The 18192-nt window shown below is 39.9% G+C and overlaps 1 protein-coding gene across 1 annotated transcript in view; it reads left to right on the forward strand.

Annotated features, from left to right (window-relative positions):
• The window catches only part of bckdhb (branched chain keto acid dehydrogenase E1 subunit beta), a 254524-nt gene that overhangs the window by 157832 nt on the left and 78500 nt on the right, over positions 1-18192 (forward strand). The window contains exon 9 of the mRNA XM_063040340.1: positions 14378-14464. Coding sequence (XP_062896410.1) covers positions 14378-14464 — 87 coding nt within the window. The remainder of the gene's footprint in view (positions 1-14377; positions 14465-18192) is intronic.

Raw genomic sequence — 18192 nt, forward strand, 5'->3', positions numbered from 1 at the left:
GTTCCTCATATGTTAACCCTCTCATTCCCGGAATCATTCTAGTGAATCTTCTCTGTACCCTCTCCAATGTCAGCACATCCTTTCTTAAATAAGGAGACCAAAACTGCCCACAGTACTCCAAGTGAGGTCTCACCAGCGCCTTATAGAGCCTCAACATCACATCCCTGCTCCTATACTCTATTCCTCCAGAAATGAATGCCAACATTGCATTCGCCTTCTTCACTACTGACTCAACCTGGAGGTTAACTTTAAGGGTATCCTGTACGAGGACTCCCAAGTCCCGTTGCATCTCAGAACTTTGAATTCTTTCCCCATTTAAATAATAGTCTGCCAGTTTATTTTTTCTGCCAAAGTGCATAACCATACACTTTCCAACATTGTACTTCATTTGCCACTTCTCTGCCCATTCTTCCAATCTATCCAAGTCTCTCTGCAGACTCTCCGTTTCCTCAGCACTACCGGCCCCTCCACCTATCTTCGTATCGTCAGCAAACTTAGCTACAAAGCTATCTATTCCATAATCCAAATCGTTGATGTACAATGTAAAAAGAAGCGGCCCCAACACTGATCCCTGCGGAACACCACTGGTAACCGGCAGCCAACCAGAATAGGATCCCTTTATTCCCACTCTCTGTTTCCTGCCAATCAGCCAACGCTCTATCCATGTATGTAACTTTCCCGTAATTCCATGGGCTCTTATCTTGTTAAGTAGCCTCATGTTTGGCACCTTGTCAAAGGCCTTCTGAAAATCCAAATAACCAACATCCACTGCATCTCCCTTGTCTAGCCTACTGGTAATTTCCTCAAATAATTGTAATAGGTTTGTCAGGCAGGATTTTCCTTTAAGGAATCCATGCTGAGTTCTGCCTATCTTGTCATATGCCTCCAGATACTCTGTAACCTCATCCTTGACAATCGACTCCAACAACTTCCCAACCACCGATGTCAAGCTAACAGGTCTATAATTTCCTTTTTGCTTCCTTGCCCCCTTCTTAAATAGCGGAGTGACATTTGCAATCTTCCAGTCCTCCGGAACCATACCAGAATCTATCGACTTTTGAAAGATCATCGCTAATGCCTCCACAATCTGCACAGCTACCTCCTTCAGAACACGAGGGTGCATTCCATCTGGTCCAGGAGATTTATCGACCTTTAGCCTATTCAGCTTCCCGAGTACTTTCTCTGTCGTAATTTTGACTGCGCACACTTCTCTTCCCTGCCACCCTTGAGTGTCCAGTATACTGCTGATGTCTTCCTCAGTGAAGACTGATGTAAAATACTCATTCAGTTCCTCCACCATCTCCTTATCTCCCATTACAATTTTTCCAGCATCATTTTCTATCGGTCCTATATCTACTCTCACCTGTTTTTTTACTCTTTATATACTCGAAAGAGCTTTTAGTATCCTCTTTGATATTATTTGCTAGCTTCCTTTCATAGTTAATCTTTTCCCTCTTAATGACCTTCTTAGTTTCCTTTTGTAAGGTTTTAAAAACTTCCCAATCCTCTCTCTTCCCACTAATTTTTGCTTCCTTGTATGCCTTCTCTTTTGCTTTAACTTTGACTTTGACTTCTGTTGTCAAACACAGTTGCATCCTTTTTCCACTCGAAAATTTCTTCTTTTTTGGAATATACCTGTCTTGCACATTCCTCATTTCTCGCATAAACTCCAGCCACTGCTGCTCTGCTGTCTTTCCCGCCAGTGTCTCTTTCCAGTCAACTTTGGCCAGTTCCTCTCTCATGCCACTGTAATTTCCTTTACTCCATTGAAATACCGACACATCAGATTTCGGCTTCTCTTTTTCTAATTTCACAGTGAACTCAATCATGTTATGATCACTTCCTCCTAAGGGTTCCTTCACCTCAATCTCTCCAATCACCTCCGGTTCATTATACAATACCCAATCCAGTACAGCCGATCCCCTAGTAGGCTCAACAACAAGCTGTTCTAAAAAGCCATCTCGCAGACATTCTACAAATTCTCTCTCTTGAGATCCAGTGCTGACCTGATTTTCCCAATCTACTCGCATGTTAAAATCCCCCACAATTAACATAACACTGCCCTTCTGACAAGCCTTTTCTATTTCCTGTTGTAATTTGTAGTCCACATCCCTGCAGCTGTTTGGAACCATACTGTTTATAGTTAAACAGTAATATGTAAATTATGCCAGTAAATTATGAAATAAGTCCAGGACCAGCCTGTTGGCTCAGGGTGTCTGACCCTCCAAGGGAGGAGTTGTAAAGTTTGATGGCCACAGGCAGGAATGACTTCCTATGACGCTCTGTGCTGCATCTCAGTGGAATGAGTCTCTGGCTGAATGTACTCTCCTGTGCCCACCCAGTACATTATGTAGTGGATGGGAGACATTGACCAAGATGGCATGCAACTTAGACAGCATCTTCTTTTCAGACACCACCGTGAGAGAGTCCAGTTTCATCCCCACAAAATCACTGGCCTTACGACTGAGTCTGTTGATTCTGCTGGTGTCTGCTACCCTCAGCCTGCTGCCCCAGCACACAACAGCAAACATGATAGCACTGGCCACCACAGACTCATAGAACATCCTCAGCATCGTCTGGCAGATATTAAAGGACCTCAGTCTCCTCAGGAAATAGAGACGGCTCTGACCCTTCTTGTAGACACCCTCAGTGTTCTTTGACTAGTCCAGTTTATTGTCAATTCGTATCCCAGGTATTTGTAATCCTCCACCATGTCCACACTGACCCCCTGGATGGAAACAGGGGTCACTGGTACCTTAGCTCTCCTCAGGTCTACCACCAGCTCCTTAGTCTTTTTCACATTAAGCTGCAGATAATTCTGCTCACACCATGTGACAAAGTTTCCTACCATAGCCCTGTACTCAGCCTCATCTCCCTTGCTGATGCATCCAACTATGGCAGAGTCATCAGAAAACTTCTGAAGATGACAAGATTCTGTGCAGTAGTTGAAGTCCGAGGTGTAAATGGTGAAGAGAAAGGGAGACAAGACAGTCCCCTGTGGAGTCCCAGTGCTGCTGTTCACTCTGTCGGACACACAGTGTTGCAAGCACACGTACTGTGGTCTGCCAGTCAGGTAATCAAGAATCCATGATACCAGAGAAGCATCCACCTGCATCACTGTCAGCTTCTCCCCCAGCAGAGCAGGGCGGATGGTGTTGAACGCACTGGAGGAGTCAAAAAAACATGACCCTCACAGTGCTCGCTGGCTTGTCCAGGTGGGCGTAGACACGGTTCAGCAGGTAGACGATGGCATCCTCAACTCCTAGTCGGGGCTGGTAGACGAATTGGAGGGGATCTAAGTGTGGCCTGACCATAGGCCGGAGCAACTGCAGAACAAGTCTCTCCAGGGTCTTCATGATGTGGGAGGTCAATGCCACCGGTCTGTAGTCATTGAGGTCGCTGGGGCGCAGCGTCTTCGGCACAGGGATGAGGCAGGGCGTCTTCCACAGTATAGGAACCCTCCAGAGCCTCAGGCTCAGGTTGAATACATGGCGAAGTACTCCAGATAAATGAAATTTTGTACAATTGCTGTTATATCTTTACTGTTTTATGATAATTGGAAAATAGTTGGTTGAAATTAGCGTGAATTTGCGGATAGCAATGATTTGCATAGGTTTAAAATCTTAGTAGCAAACAAAAGATTTAATTTAAATGTAGTTGATAGTTTAATGGATTTGTAATCAAGACAAGACAAGAAAAACTTTACAAAACATGAGAAGTAAATAACTAGTCCGGAGCCAATAGTGTTAAGAGCAGAACAAACTGAAATTGCTTTAATGTTTATGATTCAGTGATTCCTAGCAAAATTCTAAAATAACATGAAACAGATTCAACAATATATAATTATAGAAATCCACAAGGATAAACTTGTGGAAAAAGAAAAAATGAATATGAAACCCAAAATTTAATATCAGGACTTTTTAACAACATGAACTTGCACCACACACATGTATTTTCAACCCCATTTAAAATATATTCAGAATTTAGATGTTATATGTGCATGCATTATGGATTCACTAGATAGCTGTTTTAGTGAGTTCTTTTTCCCGCGAATATAATAACACTCAAAATGGCCAGCAGACCTTTTCCCACAATTAAAACAAATATCCATGCTGATATTATTACAGGCATTGTTTAAAAATACAAAGGCATGACTTAAAAATACTATTTTCAGCTTTGTTAATTTCTCTTACTCCCATTGTTTTGCTGCCTGCTATTGCAGTTTAGTTGCAAAAATTCTCCAGTATTATCTGCAAATTACCAGAAATTAAGAACAGATATAGTAGAAAGAAAGCACAGATGGGAGGGAAGATAAAACTTTTAAATGAACATCCAAAGAAAAGCAGGAAATAATGGAATATGAAGAAAACAATGTAGGCAAGATATGAATTTAGAGAAATAGACGAGTTAAAAAAAAAGAAACCAAATATCCAAAACATCTAAGAAATCAAAATTCACTAATGCAAGGTATAAAGTTATAGAGCCCTATCTTGCATTCAGTAAACTATATGGATTAAATTGAGATGTAGTCATTTGGAAATAAAATGCAACAAATCATTTTTCTAAACTACTTAACTGAAATTTGTTAATTCATCTTATACAGTATGTAATTCACCAGATACTTTTGAAAAAGAGCTTTTTTTTCTTCCTTAGCCCACATGCAAACAACAAAGTAAGTAATTTTATTATTACCCTATGGAACTTTGAACACAGATATCATAACAGTGCAGTCTGAGCAGCACAATTGCTGGACTGAACTGATTCTCTTCAACTGTTGGTGTAAGTTGGTGTACAGCCTTAAAATTAGTACTGCAGTGTTTGCATGATCTATCCCAGGAATCCATGGAATATGTGCATTGCTAGCAGATAAAACATAAAATAGTGTGGTATTGTGCATTGGTTCATGGGCTGTTTAGAAATCTGATACTGGAGGAGAGAAAGATATTCCTAAAACATGTGTAGATCTTCAGACTCGCATACCTCCTCCCTGATGGTAGTAATGAAAGGAGGGCATTTCTTGGATGTGAGGGCCCTTCGTGATAGATGTGACCTTCTTGAGGCATCACAGTTTGAAGATGTCCTTGATAGTGGGGAGGCTGGTGACCAAGATGAAGCTGGCTAAGTTTCCAACCCTCTGCAGCGTTTTCCAATCGATCCTATGCATTTGTGTCTCCATACCAGACAGTGATGCAACCAGTTAGAATTAATGTTCCCTCTGTTTTTAACATCTGTGCGGACCAATTATTGCTTTGAGCAGGACATATTTACACATCTTGAAAGCTGCGTAGCACCTTGAATGTTTTATTTTTGAAATATGCATCCTATGAGTATTTAGAATGTAAATTGAAAAATCATACTTTTGATTCTATTTATTGGTTAAAGGGTATAATGAAATACAGTACAACAAAGAAAATCTCGCGTCTCAGGAAGCCACGATACATCAGGATAGGGTACTTTCAGTGATGCATCTATAAAAATTGGTTAGTGTCAATGGTGACATGCCGAATGGGACATACGGAAGGGCCTTAGACTGTAGTTCTTCGTTACTAAATCTGTGCATTGGCTTCACCCAGTCCCCAGAATATATTCATGCAGCCTTTGAATGTGCCCATTGGCAGTGTTCCCTTACGAGCATCTCATTGTGCTGGATGACATTCTGGGCAGACCAAAGTACTTCTTTATGTGTTTGATCTTTCAGCAGTATTTTTCCACTACCAAAATTCCAAACTTTGAATATTGCTCTTAAATTATTCCAATGAACTTGTGGTTAGAATCATTTTTTTAAACCCTCCTTAATTTGAGGGTTTCTTTGTGTTGCATGTATTCTGTTATTGATTCTTCTTCATTCTTGTTGATCTACATGTTGCTTAGGTTATCGACTTAAGTTTTAAAGTTTTCATATTTACTTACAAATCCCTCCATATTTTTTACCTCTATCAGCTACAGACTTGTAACCCTGCAAAATATCCATGCTCCATAATTTCTTGTTTTTATTTGAACTTAATCACTCCATCATTGGCTGTAACTGGATAGTACAGCATAGGAGCAGGCGACTCAGACCATAGTTTCTACATGGAACACGATGTCAAATTAAGTTAAATCTCTCTTATCTCTATATCACCCATATCTCTCTTCTAAGTTTTATGTGTCTTTCAGACACCCTCTTGAACACATTACGCTAATGAGTTTCACTATTACCTCTGGCAGCACATTCCACTTTCTGTATGAAATAAAACTTGCCCAGCATATCCTTTAAACCTTTCCCCTCTCATCTTAAATGTATGTGCACTACATCAGGTTGTGACTATCTACTCTGTCTTTGCGTTCTCTAATGTTATAAGGTTCTACCAAATCTTCCTCAACCTAAGGCAATTTTAGCTGCCTTGCTTCATAGCTCATCATAGCCTCTGATTGAGACAACATCTTTTTAAACCTCCACCTCCTCCTGTAATGAGGCAGCCAGAATTGCACATAGTACTCCAAGTATGGTCTACCAGTTTTTTACTAGCACGCATAAATGCTGGAGGAACTCAGCTAATCAAGGAGCATTTATGGAAGGGAATTGTCATGGTGCGAAGACAATAACCTATCCCTCAACGTCAGCAAGACGAAGGAATTGGCCGTTGACATCAGAAGGAGTAGCGGACTGCATGACCCCATTTATATCAGTGGTGTGCAAATGGAACAGGTCAGAAGCTTTAAGTTCATCGGGGTCAATATCACAAATGACCTGACTTGGTCCAGCCAAGCAGAGTCCACTGCCAAGAAGGCCCACCAGCACCTTTACTTCCTGAGAAAGCTAAAGAAATTTGGCCTGTCCCCTAAAACCCTCACTAATTTTTATAAATGCACCATAGAAAGCATTCTTCGAGGGTGCATCGCAACCTGGTATGGAAGTTGTCCTGTCAAAGACCAGAAGAAGCTGCAGAAGATCGTGAACATGGCCCAGGTCATCACACAAACCAATCTTCCGTCCTTGGACCCACTTTACACCGCACGCTGTCGGAGCAGTGCTGCCAGGATAATCAAGGACACGACCCACCCAGCCAACACATTTTTCGTCCCTTTTCCGTCTGGGAGAAGGCTCAGGAGCTTGAAGACTCGTACGGCCAGATTTGGGAACAGCTTCTTTCCAACTGTGATAAGATGGCTGAACGGATCCTGACCCGGATCTGGACCCTACCCTCCAAATATCCGGACCTGCCTCTCGGTTTTTTTTCACTACCTTAATTCCCCTTTTCTGTTTTCTACTTATGATTTATAATTTAAATTTTGAATATTTACTATCGATTTGTACTCCAGGTAGAGTGAAGCGCAGAATCAAATTTCGCTGTGATGATTGTACGCTCTAGTGTCAATTGTTTGGCGACAATAAAGTAAAGTAAAGCAGTTGACGTTTCAGGCCGAAATGCTTCAGCAGGACTCATGATTTATGTAGTTGATCTATGATTTCCTTACTTTTGTTGTTCCAACTACTGAAAGCAAGCTTTCCAGATGCCTTCTTTATCACCCTATCTACTTGTGTGGCTGCTTTCAGTGACTTTGGACTTGTATATTGTTCCCTTACATTCAACTTGTCAGAGTGTAACACTATGCATGCTCATATTGATCTATATCTACCATTTCACTGCCCATATCTGTAACCAGTCTGCATTCTGCTATATCCTACGTTGTTCATATCTCCACCATTCTTTGTGTCATCTACAAGTAGTAACTCACCCATATAGGTTTTCATTTAAGTCATTGATATATATTATAAACCTGCAGAACACCAGTAGTCACAGTCCTTCAGCCAGAATAATAGCCAGACTTCCACTACTACTGTCTGTCTTCTATGGTAAAGCCAGTTCAGAATCTGAACTACCAAGTCACTATGTATCCCATGCCTCGTAACTTTCTGGATCGGTCTAACTTGTCAATGCCTTATTAAAGTCCATGTAGACAACATCCGCTGTCCATGTTCAAGTTCAGTTTATTGTCATTCAACTGTATGTATGTATACTGGCAAATGAAACAATATTCCTCCAGACTAAATGTGTGCAACTCAGTACATATAACTCACACACATAACATATAAAGTAATATTACCACAACTAAATGAACAAATAGTAAGTACAGGTCGACCTTCTAAAATCCGGCACCATTGGGACCTGAGGAGTGCCGGATTTATGAAAATGCTGAATTACAGAAGGATCACTTTAAGCAATAGCTAACTACCTCATCATACCTTTAAAATATCAAAGGATTCAAAGGTTCATTTAATGTCAGAGAAATGTAAACAATATACATCCTGAAATGCTTTTTCTTCGCAACCATCTATGAAAACAGAGGAGTGCCCCCTCCCTCCCGTGCATAAGTGGCAGTAAGCAACAATCCTCCCTCCCCACCGGCAAAAAATGAAGCGCACCCACTACCAGCTGTCAAGCGTGAGGTAAGCAATAGCAAAGACACAGACTTGCAGTTACCCCAAAGACTACATTGTTTCTTGTTAGTTTTTTTCTCTGCTTAGTAATATGCTTAAATTCAGTGGGTCGCCACATCTCATCTGAGGTTGTAAGCAGAAGAGAACAGAGCGTGGGCCGAGCGACGCCGGAGGGCAGTGCGTGACTGCCGGCAGGCGGGTGAGAAGGCAGACCGACCCAGCGCGCACCAGCTCCCCCGCTGCTGGCGGGTGAGACGGGTGGGTGCAGGGTGGCCGTGCCTCATGCAAATGATATTAAATGCAGGAAAAGAAGCAGAAATCGCCTGTCTGTGCTTACCAGAGCGCAGCAACATGTGAACAGATCTAGTGCAACCAAAACAATGCGCAGCAGATTGGTACGATGGCCCGGAAAATTTGAAATCAGTGTGGATTATTGAAGGAACTGGATTACAGGTAGTCGGATTAGTGAAGGTCGACCTGTACCACAAATAAAATGAACAGTAACAATTCAAGTTTAAAAAAAAAGTAACCAGTATAATGCTACTGGCACTTCATATGTGATGAGAGCTGGGTGGTGGCAGGGATTTAAATAATCTTATTGCCTGTGGTAAGAAGCTGTTCTCACCCTAATAGTTCTGCTAATGCTATGATACCTCCTGCCTGATGGTAGGGGGTCAGACAGGTTGTTGGATGGATGGGTGGGCTCATTGACAATGCTAAGTTCCCTTGATAAATATCTCTAATGGGTGGAAGAGGAACCCTGATGATCCTCTCACTCATCCTTGCTTTGTAGAGACTTAAGATCAGATGTCTTGCAAATCCCTCATTGCACAGTGATGTAGCTGGTCAGGATACTCTTGATGGTGCTCCTGTAGAAATCGATTAAATTTTGGGGGAGTGGGGTGGCACATGCCTCTATCTCCTCATGAAGTGGAGATGCTACTGTGTTTTCTTGACCAAAGGAGAGGTGTTGAGGGACTAAGTGAGCTACCCTCATCAGTCATTTTTGTCACTTCCTCAACAAACTCAATTTAAGTTTGTAAGACCTTGCATTTGCCACATAGAGCCATGCTGACTGTCCTAATTAGGACATATTTTTTCTAATGCAAGTAAATTCTATCCCTGAGCATCCTCTTCTGTAGCTCCCTACCTGTACATGAAGCTCACCAGCCAATAATTTCCTGGATTATCCCTATTTTCTTGAACAAAGCACCAGCATTGGCTATTCTCTGGTCCTTTGTGTGTGACCTTCTCTGTTGCTGGTAAGGATGCAAATTTCTTCATTCTTGCCTGGCAATCTTCTTTCACCTCTTTCAATAAACTGGGATATCCTCCTTGATCTTAAAATAGCCTAGCATATTAGCATACCTCCACTGCTCTCACTATTCTCCATGTCCTTTTCCATTACTCCAGTTTTTCCTCCTTCGAGAACACTTACTTATTTTGTCTACCCTAACATTTTTTCAGTGCATTTTTTTTGTTTGACAAAGCTCCATCAAATATTCTTGTTCCATTGCAGCTGATAGATAAATGTAACTGATATTGCTATTGTTATTGCACTGCATATGAAATGAAAGAAGAGCTAGCATTTAAGTGGAGGCTTTCAGTTGGAAGTGCTGTGGAATGCACTGTTCCTTCCATGTTGGTAGTCAGAATATATTAATTAGATGTAATGCCTATATCTTGATACCAGTAGATCGCTTTATTTTTCCATTTTAAATGGTTACATGGTCCATAAGTTCAGATTTTCTTTTAGACATCAGTACCAATGTAGTGAGGAAGCTGAACTGAAATCTCAGAAGAATAGATCTTGAGACAACTATCACACTATGTTATTAACTTTTCTGAACCTAATAACTTAAAAGCTTGGATAAAAGTGATATCAGGGTTGAATCCAAATGTCCTTTGAAACTAAGATAAATGTCTTATGTTGTAAATACTGCTCCACTATCATTTGAGAAGGTATTTTGAAATATGTAGAAGTAACATGTTTCATTTTCTTTTAGGAAGGTAGCTTTCAGACTCCTTTTATGAAGAGAAGTGATTTGTCTTACTGTTCTCTTGAACAAGAGATATATAAAAAAGTCAAAGTGCTAATGGTTGTGGCTACAGATGATGGTGAGGACAATATGAGTAAGGTTGATGTTCTGGAGCATGTTGATATTGAGGGAGAGGAGGCGTTGGAGTTGTTAAAATACATTAGGGCGGATAAGTCCCCGAGGCCTGACCGAATATTCCCCAGGCTGCTCCACAAGGCGAGGGAAGAGATTGCTGAGCCTCTGGCTAGGATCTTTATGTCCTCGTTGTCTACGGAAATGGTACCGGAGGATTGGAGGGAGGCGAATGTTGTCCCCTTGTTCAAAAAAGGTAGTAGGGATAGTCCGGGTAATTATAGACCAGTGACCTTTACGTCTGTGGTGGGAAAGCTGTTGGAAAAGATTCTTAGAGATAGGATCTATGGGCACTTAGAGAATCATGGTCTGATCAGGGACAGTCAGCATGGCTTTGTGAAGGGCAGATCATGTCTAACAAGCCTGATAAAGTTCTTTGAGGAGGTGACCAGGCATATAGATGAGGGTAGTGCAGTGGATGTGATCTACATGGATTTTAGTAAGGCATTTGACAAGGTTCCACATGGTGGGCTTATTCAGAAAGTCAGAAGACATGGGATCCGGAGAAGTTTGGCCAGGTGGATTCAGAATTGATTTGCTTGCAGAAGGCAGAGGATTGTGGTGGAGGGAGTCCATTCAGATTGTCGGGTTGTGACTAATGGTGTCCCACAAGGATCTGTTCTGGGACCTCTACCTTTCGTGATTTTTATTAACGACCTGGATGTGGGGGTAGAAGGATGGGTTGGCAAGTTTGCAGACGACACAAAGGTTGGTGGTGTTGTAGATAGTGTAGAGGATTGTCAAAGATTGCAGAGAGACATTGATAGGATGCAGAAGTGGGCTGAGAAGTGGCAGATGGAATTCAACCTGGATAAGTGTGAGGTGGTACACTTTGGAAGGACAAACTCCAAGGCAGAGTACAAAGTAAATGGCAGGATACTTGGTAGTGTGGAGGAGCAAAGGGATCTGGGGGTACATGTCCACAGATCCCTGAAAGTTGCCTCACAGGTAGATAGGGTAGTTAAGAAAGCTTATGGGGTGTTGGCTTTCATAAGTCGAGGGATAGGGTTTAAGAGTCACGATGTAATGATGCAGCTCTATAAAACTCTGGTTAGGCCACACTTGGAGTACTGTGTCCAGTTCTGGTCGCCTCACTAAAGGAAGGATGTGGAAGCATTGGAAAGGGTACAGAGGAGATTTACCAGGATGCTGCCTGGTTTAGAGAGTATGCATTATGATCAGAGATTAAGGGAGCTAGGGCTTTACTCTTTGGAGAGAAGGAGAATAAGAGGAGACATGATAGAGGTGTACAAGATAATAAGAGGAATAGGTAGAGTGGATAGCCAGCGCCTCTTCCCCAGGGCACCACTGCTCAATACAAGAGGACATGGCTTTAAGGTATGGGGTAGAAAGTTCAAGAGGGATATTAGAGGAAGGTTTTTTACTCAGAGAGTGGTTGGTGCGTGGAATGCACTGCCTGAGTCAGTGGTGGAGGCAGATACACTAGTGAAGTTTAAGAGACTACTAGACAGGTATATGGAGGAATTTAAGGTGGGGGGGTTATATGGGAGGCAGGGTTTGAGAGTCGGCACAACATTGTGGGCCGAAGGGCCTCTAATGTGCTGTACTATTCTATATTCTATGTTCTATGTAAGAAAATTGAACCAAGTAATAAATGGACTGTAGCAATCAATCTTTTTTGATAAAGTGATGTCATGTTTTCTAATCTTTGGATATTGCACTTTCTTCCTCTACATTTCTATTATCTTCAACTCCTTTGAATTTTTTACAAGGTAAATATCAATTGTTCCCACTGTTTTGGTTATAATCCAAAGATAAAAATGATAGAAACTCACAGAAGTATTGAAGAGGGAATTGGAGAAATGAATAATTACAGGAGTCAGTTAAAGTGTGGAATTCATTGTTATTAAACCAGTTGTAAACATAACTCATTTTATAAGCAAAGTAAATAGTTAATTATCAAAGAATTAAACAATTGAATATAATGATTAAGAGTACAAACAGGCAGGGTGGGTTTTATGATAGAAAGCATCATTGAATGATTCAAAGCTTATTTGTAAAATGAACTTTTCTGTGGTTTACTGGTTACAGTCAAAATCATTTGACAGTACTTGTTTATGCATAATTTATTATATTCAATGGGATTTTGAATTGTTAGACCTTTTATAGTTCCTTGCAAAAGAGAGGCTCGTTAACTCTGCTATTAAGCTGTACTTCAGTAGGGAATATGGCATCAAATATCCATAAATATACAATAGCCATTGAAGATATCTTATCTATTATTTATTAAAAGATTAATAACTATAGCACTGTATTTGATTAGCTGGTCTTTAATGTCATTGCTAAATTTAAAATCTGGAAGATTTTCGGAGATGATTATCATTGAAGGACGATGACATACAGTATATATTGAGTTCTTTAATCGTATTTTCACCAGTTTTACCTTGGGCTGAGAATAAGGTAAAAGACTGAACTCAGAAGCTAAATGAACCCAGAAAGTATCAGTGCAAATTAGTCAGCTGGTACTTAGCAGGCCAGTTTGCACTTCGTTCCCAGGTCTGCTGCTCAGAAAATCATTTGTACAAGAGAACCAGAGTATTGTACGCCTATGTGAAAATAGGAGGCAGAAATTGGCAGGATGAGAGCTCAAGGTGAGCCTGCAAATATGGTAAAGTTCATTGATTGAAATGGCAGGGCTTGATAATATATAGGGGCAAGTTATGTTCGAAAGTTCGAGGAGTGGTCTGCCAGGGACCATTAGAGGAATGTAGTCAAATCTAGAGTTTGTACAGTAGCCTACAATTGATAGAAATTGTATCCAAATATATTTTGCTAGTTATTATAAATATAACACTCAATATAAATCAATGTATCGAGTACAAGAGTTGGGATGCTATGTTGAAAATTGATTAAGATGTTGGTGAGGCCTAGTTTGTAGTATAGTGTGCAGTTTTCATTATCTGCCTACAGGAGATATGTAAATAAGATTGAAAGGGTGAAGAGAAAATTTACAAGGATGTTGCTGGGACATGAAGACCTGAGTTATAGGGAAAGGTTGAATAGGTTAGTACTTTATTCCTTAGAATATGGAAGATTGAGGGGAGATTTGATAGAGGTATGCAAAGTTATGAGGTGTATGGTTAGGGTAAATGCAAGTAGGCTTTTTCCACTGAGATTGGGTGAGACTACTACTGGATGCCATGAGTTAAGGGTGAAAGTTGTAATATTTATGGGGAACATGAGGAGGAACTCCTTCACTCTGTTGGTTGTGAGAGTGTGGAGTGAGCTGCCAGCACAAGTGGTGAATGTGGGATCGATTTCAACATTTAAGAGAAATTTGGATAGGTACATTAATGGGAGCAGTATAGAGGGCTGTGGTCTTGGTGCAGCTTGATGGGACTAGGCAGATTAATGGCTCAGCACAGACTAGATAGGCTGAAGGGCCTGTTTCTGTGCTGTAGTGTTTTATCATTCTATGACTTTGCTAGTTATTTGAGATATTGCTTATGTCTGAATTTCCCTCTGTCTGTTCATATACCCAGTGGACAGGGGACCCAGAACATAAATCATGAAGCACCGCTTTACAACTGATATGATTCTATTCATCCACTTTTTTATAGAAATTGAATTACACAGTGGGCATAAATGTGATGCCATGCAATGCCAGTTCTCTGCAAGGCTTCTTTCCACTATTTTGAGTCACTCTCTGATTTGTCTTTCCATTGTAAAGTAACAGGATTCCGTAATTTGCTTACACTTTATGCCATAATGTTCCACATTGTGTATTTATGTGACAAATAATTTTCTTTTCCTTTTATTTTAGTCTGTTGCAAAAACTGGAAGGTTGCTTATTAGCCATGAAGCTCCAATAACAGGAGGATTTGCTGCAGAGATCAGTTCCACAGTTCAGGTGTGTAAGTAAATATAGACTTAAAATGGTGATTGATCACAGAGCAGTGTATGTTGAAAGCAGGCTTAATTTTATTTAATATGTGAGAATATTGTGTTTTAGTTTCTATCTTCATTTATCAAAGTGTTGGAAGAATGTTATTTTCTCATCTCATTCTGTGAGTAGACCAGTTTAAATAAGAACCACAGAATTATTTTACCAGCAGGACGTAATATGATACGTATTTCTTTGTGAATACTTTGTCAAGTTTCCAAGCACTAAGGTAGCATACTGAGGTTCATTTGACATTCAAATTATGTATTGGGCTTACCTAAATATTTGACAAATAAATTTCTCTCCCAGTGCCTAACTTCCCCAGCACACAGATCAAATCCGATTTATTTCCTAGTTATCAATTTATTTCCATGCTATGATGTCCTGACTGTGGTCAGTTAGTCAACACATTGTGTCACTTCTCCCTGGGTAGGCCTGGTGTGAAGTGTAATATTTTATCTAACCATAGAAACTTCACAACTGAACCAGGTGGAGTGTAGAAGCAGAGTCTGATCTGGTTGACATTTCCTGAAATCAAGAGCATTACACAGGAGAAATATTAGTCAGATCATGTACAGTTTAGATATGTTGCATCTGAACGTATGGTACTGGAATGTTAAGTAATGGGTCATTTCAGAATAGCAGAAGGTGTTCACCTCATGATTCCATGCCAATCTCTGTAGAGCAACCAGTAAGTTCCATTCCCTGATCTGTTTCCATAGCTCTCCAAGTTGATTTCCTCAAATCCCCATACAATTTGAGATTTTTAAATTATTGATCATATCCAATTAGATCCACTTATAAGAGGTTCAGGTTATTATTACTAGTGAAAATTTTTTTCTTCTTAACATCATTCATCCCACGTTATCAATATCTGCTGCCCAAAACTTTGAAGCTATATTTCCTACTCCATGTACCATCAGCTAATGGGAGCATCTTTTATTTATATATCATAATCTTACATGCCACTTTCAAATTTCCCATTCACCTCCTTTGCTCTAAGGATTTAATCCTAGCATCTCTGACCAATGTAGATGATTCCTCAGGGATCTAAGTGATTATTTCCTATCACCTTTTGAATATGTTTCCATCAATGAAGGGCATCAATGATTGTTACCTTAATCAGTGGAAATGATCATTTACTAAATTTACCATCGTTTTTATCAAAGAAAGGTGGCATAATTTAATTCTAAGCTTTGATAATTTGCAAGTTTTGTATGCCTGCTAAATTTCAGCACAGTTGATAGGTTGCTGTTGAACTTGTGAGTGCAATCTCTCAAAAATCTACACCGTCCACTGTTGTTCTCCTTCCCTGTTCTTACATTATTTTTGGTTCTGATTGTGAAGCTGGGGTACATTGAGTTAGTTTCATATGCAAGAATGTATTTTATACTTGTCATTATTAGCCAAGTCCTACACCAGAGAGGGGAAATTGTAGCTCATGCCATTGATAATTTAATATTGTCACACTGTAACTCACAGATATAATTAGAAGAAATTGAGTTCAAATATAAATATAAAACAACCATTTATACCTATTGGTAAAACCTATTTTATAAAATCTGGAACTTTGTTCCAAAGCTTTGGCTTTAATTCTAACCTTTGCCCAATTCAGCGTTATCGAAGATGGTGATACTGGTGTTCTGTTTTTATTATAATAATAGGTATGTTTTTAGTGCATTTTGGTAAATTGAAAAATCTTCCTATTGATGGTAACATTCCAACATATAAATACTTGTGTTTAAACTAAAAACAGTCAGACATCTTTGGCAAAGACAGAAATAATCAGATCAGAACTGATTCTAAAGTTTGTTTCATTTTGATTTTTCTTGATAATGTTAATTACTGTTATCATTATGCATTTATTTCTGGGAACATTAAGTCTGATCCTAAAACTATACACAACCATATACTTATGGGGAAGGTTTCTCAATTATTGCTCAGCCATGGTAACTTGTAACAAAAGTTGTTCATTTGTGTTACTGGTTTTTGTGAAATTTTTCCATATGACCATGACTGAAATAATGTGTATGAGATGATGAATTAATTTTCTTTTTTACTTTTACTGTAGTTCATTGGAAATTGAGGATATTCCATTCATTAAACTATATTAATTGTAACACTCTTTTTCCTCAAAACTGGGAAAATTGGATCTGCCAATTTGATTGTAATATTCCTGAAATATATTTATTAGAAAAGCTGAGTAAGAGTATGCCAATTTTGATCTCTTTCTTTAAAAGTTACCAATCTATGGAAGGTTAAGGTTGTGTTTGTATGCCAACAAGCCTGTTATCTATTTTTCAATTTTTTAGCTAAGTCCCTCTAGGGAGAAAATGTCAGAAGGATAAATTGTAGTTTGACCAAGGAAAGGGAAGAATATATATTTATATTAACTGGTAAACTATTATATATTTTTTGAAAAAATAACAGATGAAATACATTCTTGGTCAGAAATTTTGCATTTGATGGGTATTGTGATTATTTTCCATATTTTTGTAATGTGGATGTCTCTAGCAAGGTTACCACGCATTGCCATCCCTCAGGGCTGTTGAAAAAGAACTGCTTCAGTGTCTTTGTTGGCAATGTTTTCGCAGAGATATTAAGTGGTGAGTTGCGTGATGTAGATTCATTGGTGAGGATCAAGCAGTCATATTCAGTGGCCACTTTATTAGGTACAGGATTGAAACTGGTGTGGTCTTCTGCTCCTGTAGTCCATCCATCTCAAAGTTCAACGTATTGTGCATTCAGAGATGCTCCTCTGGAGACTGCTGTTGTAAAATTTGGTTATTTGAGTTACTGTCAACTTCCTGTCAGCTTGAACCAGTTTGCCTATTCTCCTATGACCTCTCCCATTAACAAGGCATTTTTGCCCATAGAACTACTGTTCACCGAATGTTTCTTTTGGGGATTTTTGTACCATTCTCTGTAAACTCTAGAGACTGCTGTGTGTGAAAATCCAGCAGTTTCTGAGATACTCAAACCACCCTGACAGGAGCAACGATCATTTTATGGTCAAAGTCACTTAGTTCACATGTGTTCCCCATTCTGTTGTTTGGATCTGAACAACTGAACCTCTTGACTAGGGGTTCCCAACCTTGTGTCCATGGACCCCTTGCTTAATGGTATTAATCTACGGCATGAAAAGATTTGGAACCCCTTCTCCTGACCAGGTTTGCATAATTTTATGCATTGATTTGCATGCCATACGATTAGCTGATTAGTTATTTGGATTAATGAGAAGGTGTACTGGCGTGCCTAATAAAGTGGCCACTGAGTGTATTTCTTAGTTAGGATGGTGCGGTGACATTTAGGAAACCCTGCAAATGTTGTTGCTCCCAGGCACCTTTAGTCTTTTGCCACCTTGATAGATGTGAGTTTGAGGTGGGGGTGTAACTGCAGTACAAGGTGTAAATGTAGATTTCAGCCACTGTATATCCGGTGGTGGAGAGAATGGAGACAGCAAGGCCATAAGACATAAGAGCAGAATTAGGCCATTCAGCCCATTGAGTCTGCTCACCATTCCATCATGGCCTATCCTGGATCCCACTCAACCTTATACACCTGCCTTCTCGCTATATCCTTTGATGCCCTGACTAATCAGGAAACTCAACTTCCACCTTAGGTGTACCCACGGACCTAGCGTCCACCGCAGTCTGTGGCAGAGCATTCCACAGATTTACTAGTCTCTGGCTAAA

The sequence above is a fragment of the Mobula hypostoma genome, chromosome 2 (assembly GCF_963921235.1).
Source record: "Mobula hypostoma chromosome 2, sMobHyp1.1, whole genome shotgun sequence".
NCBI classification, from domain to species: Eukaryota; Metazoa; Chordata; class Chondrichthyes; order Myliobatiformes; family Myliobatidae; genus Mobula; species Mobula hypostoma.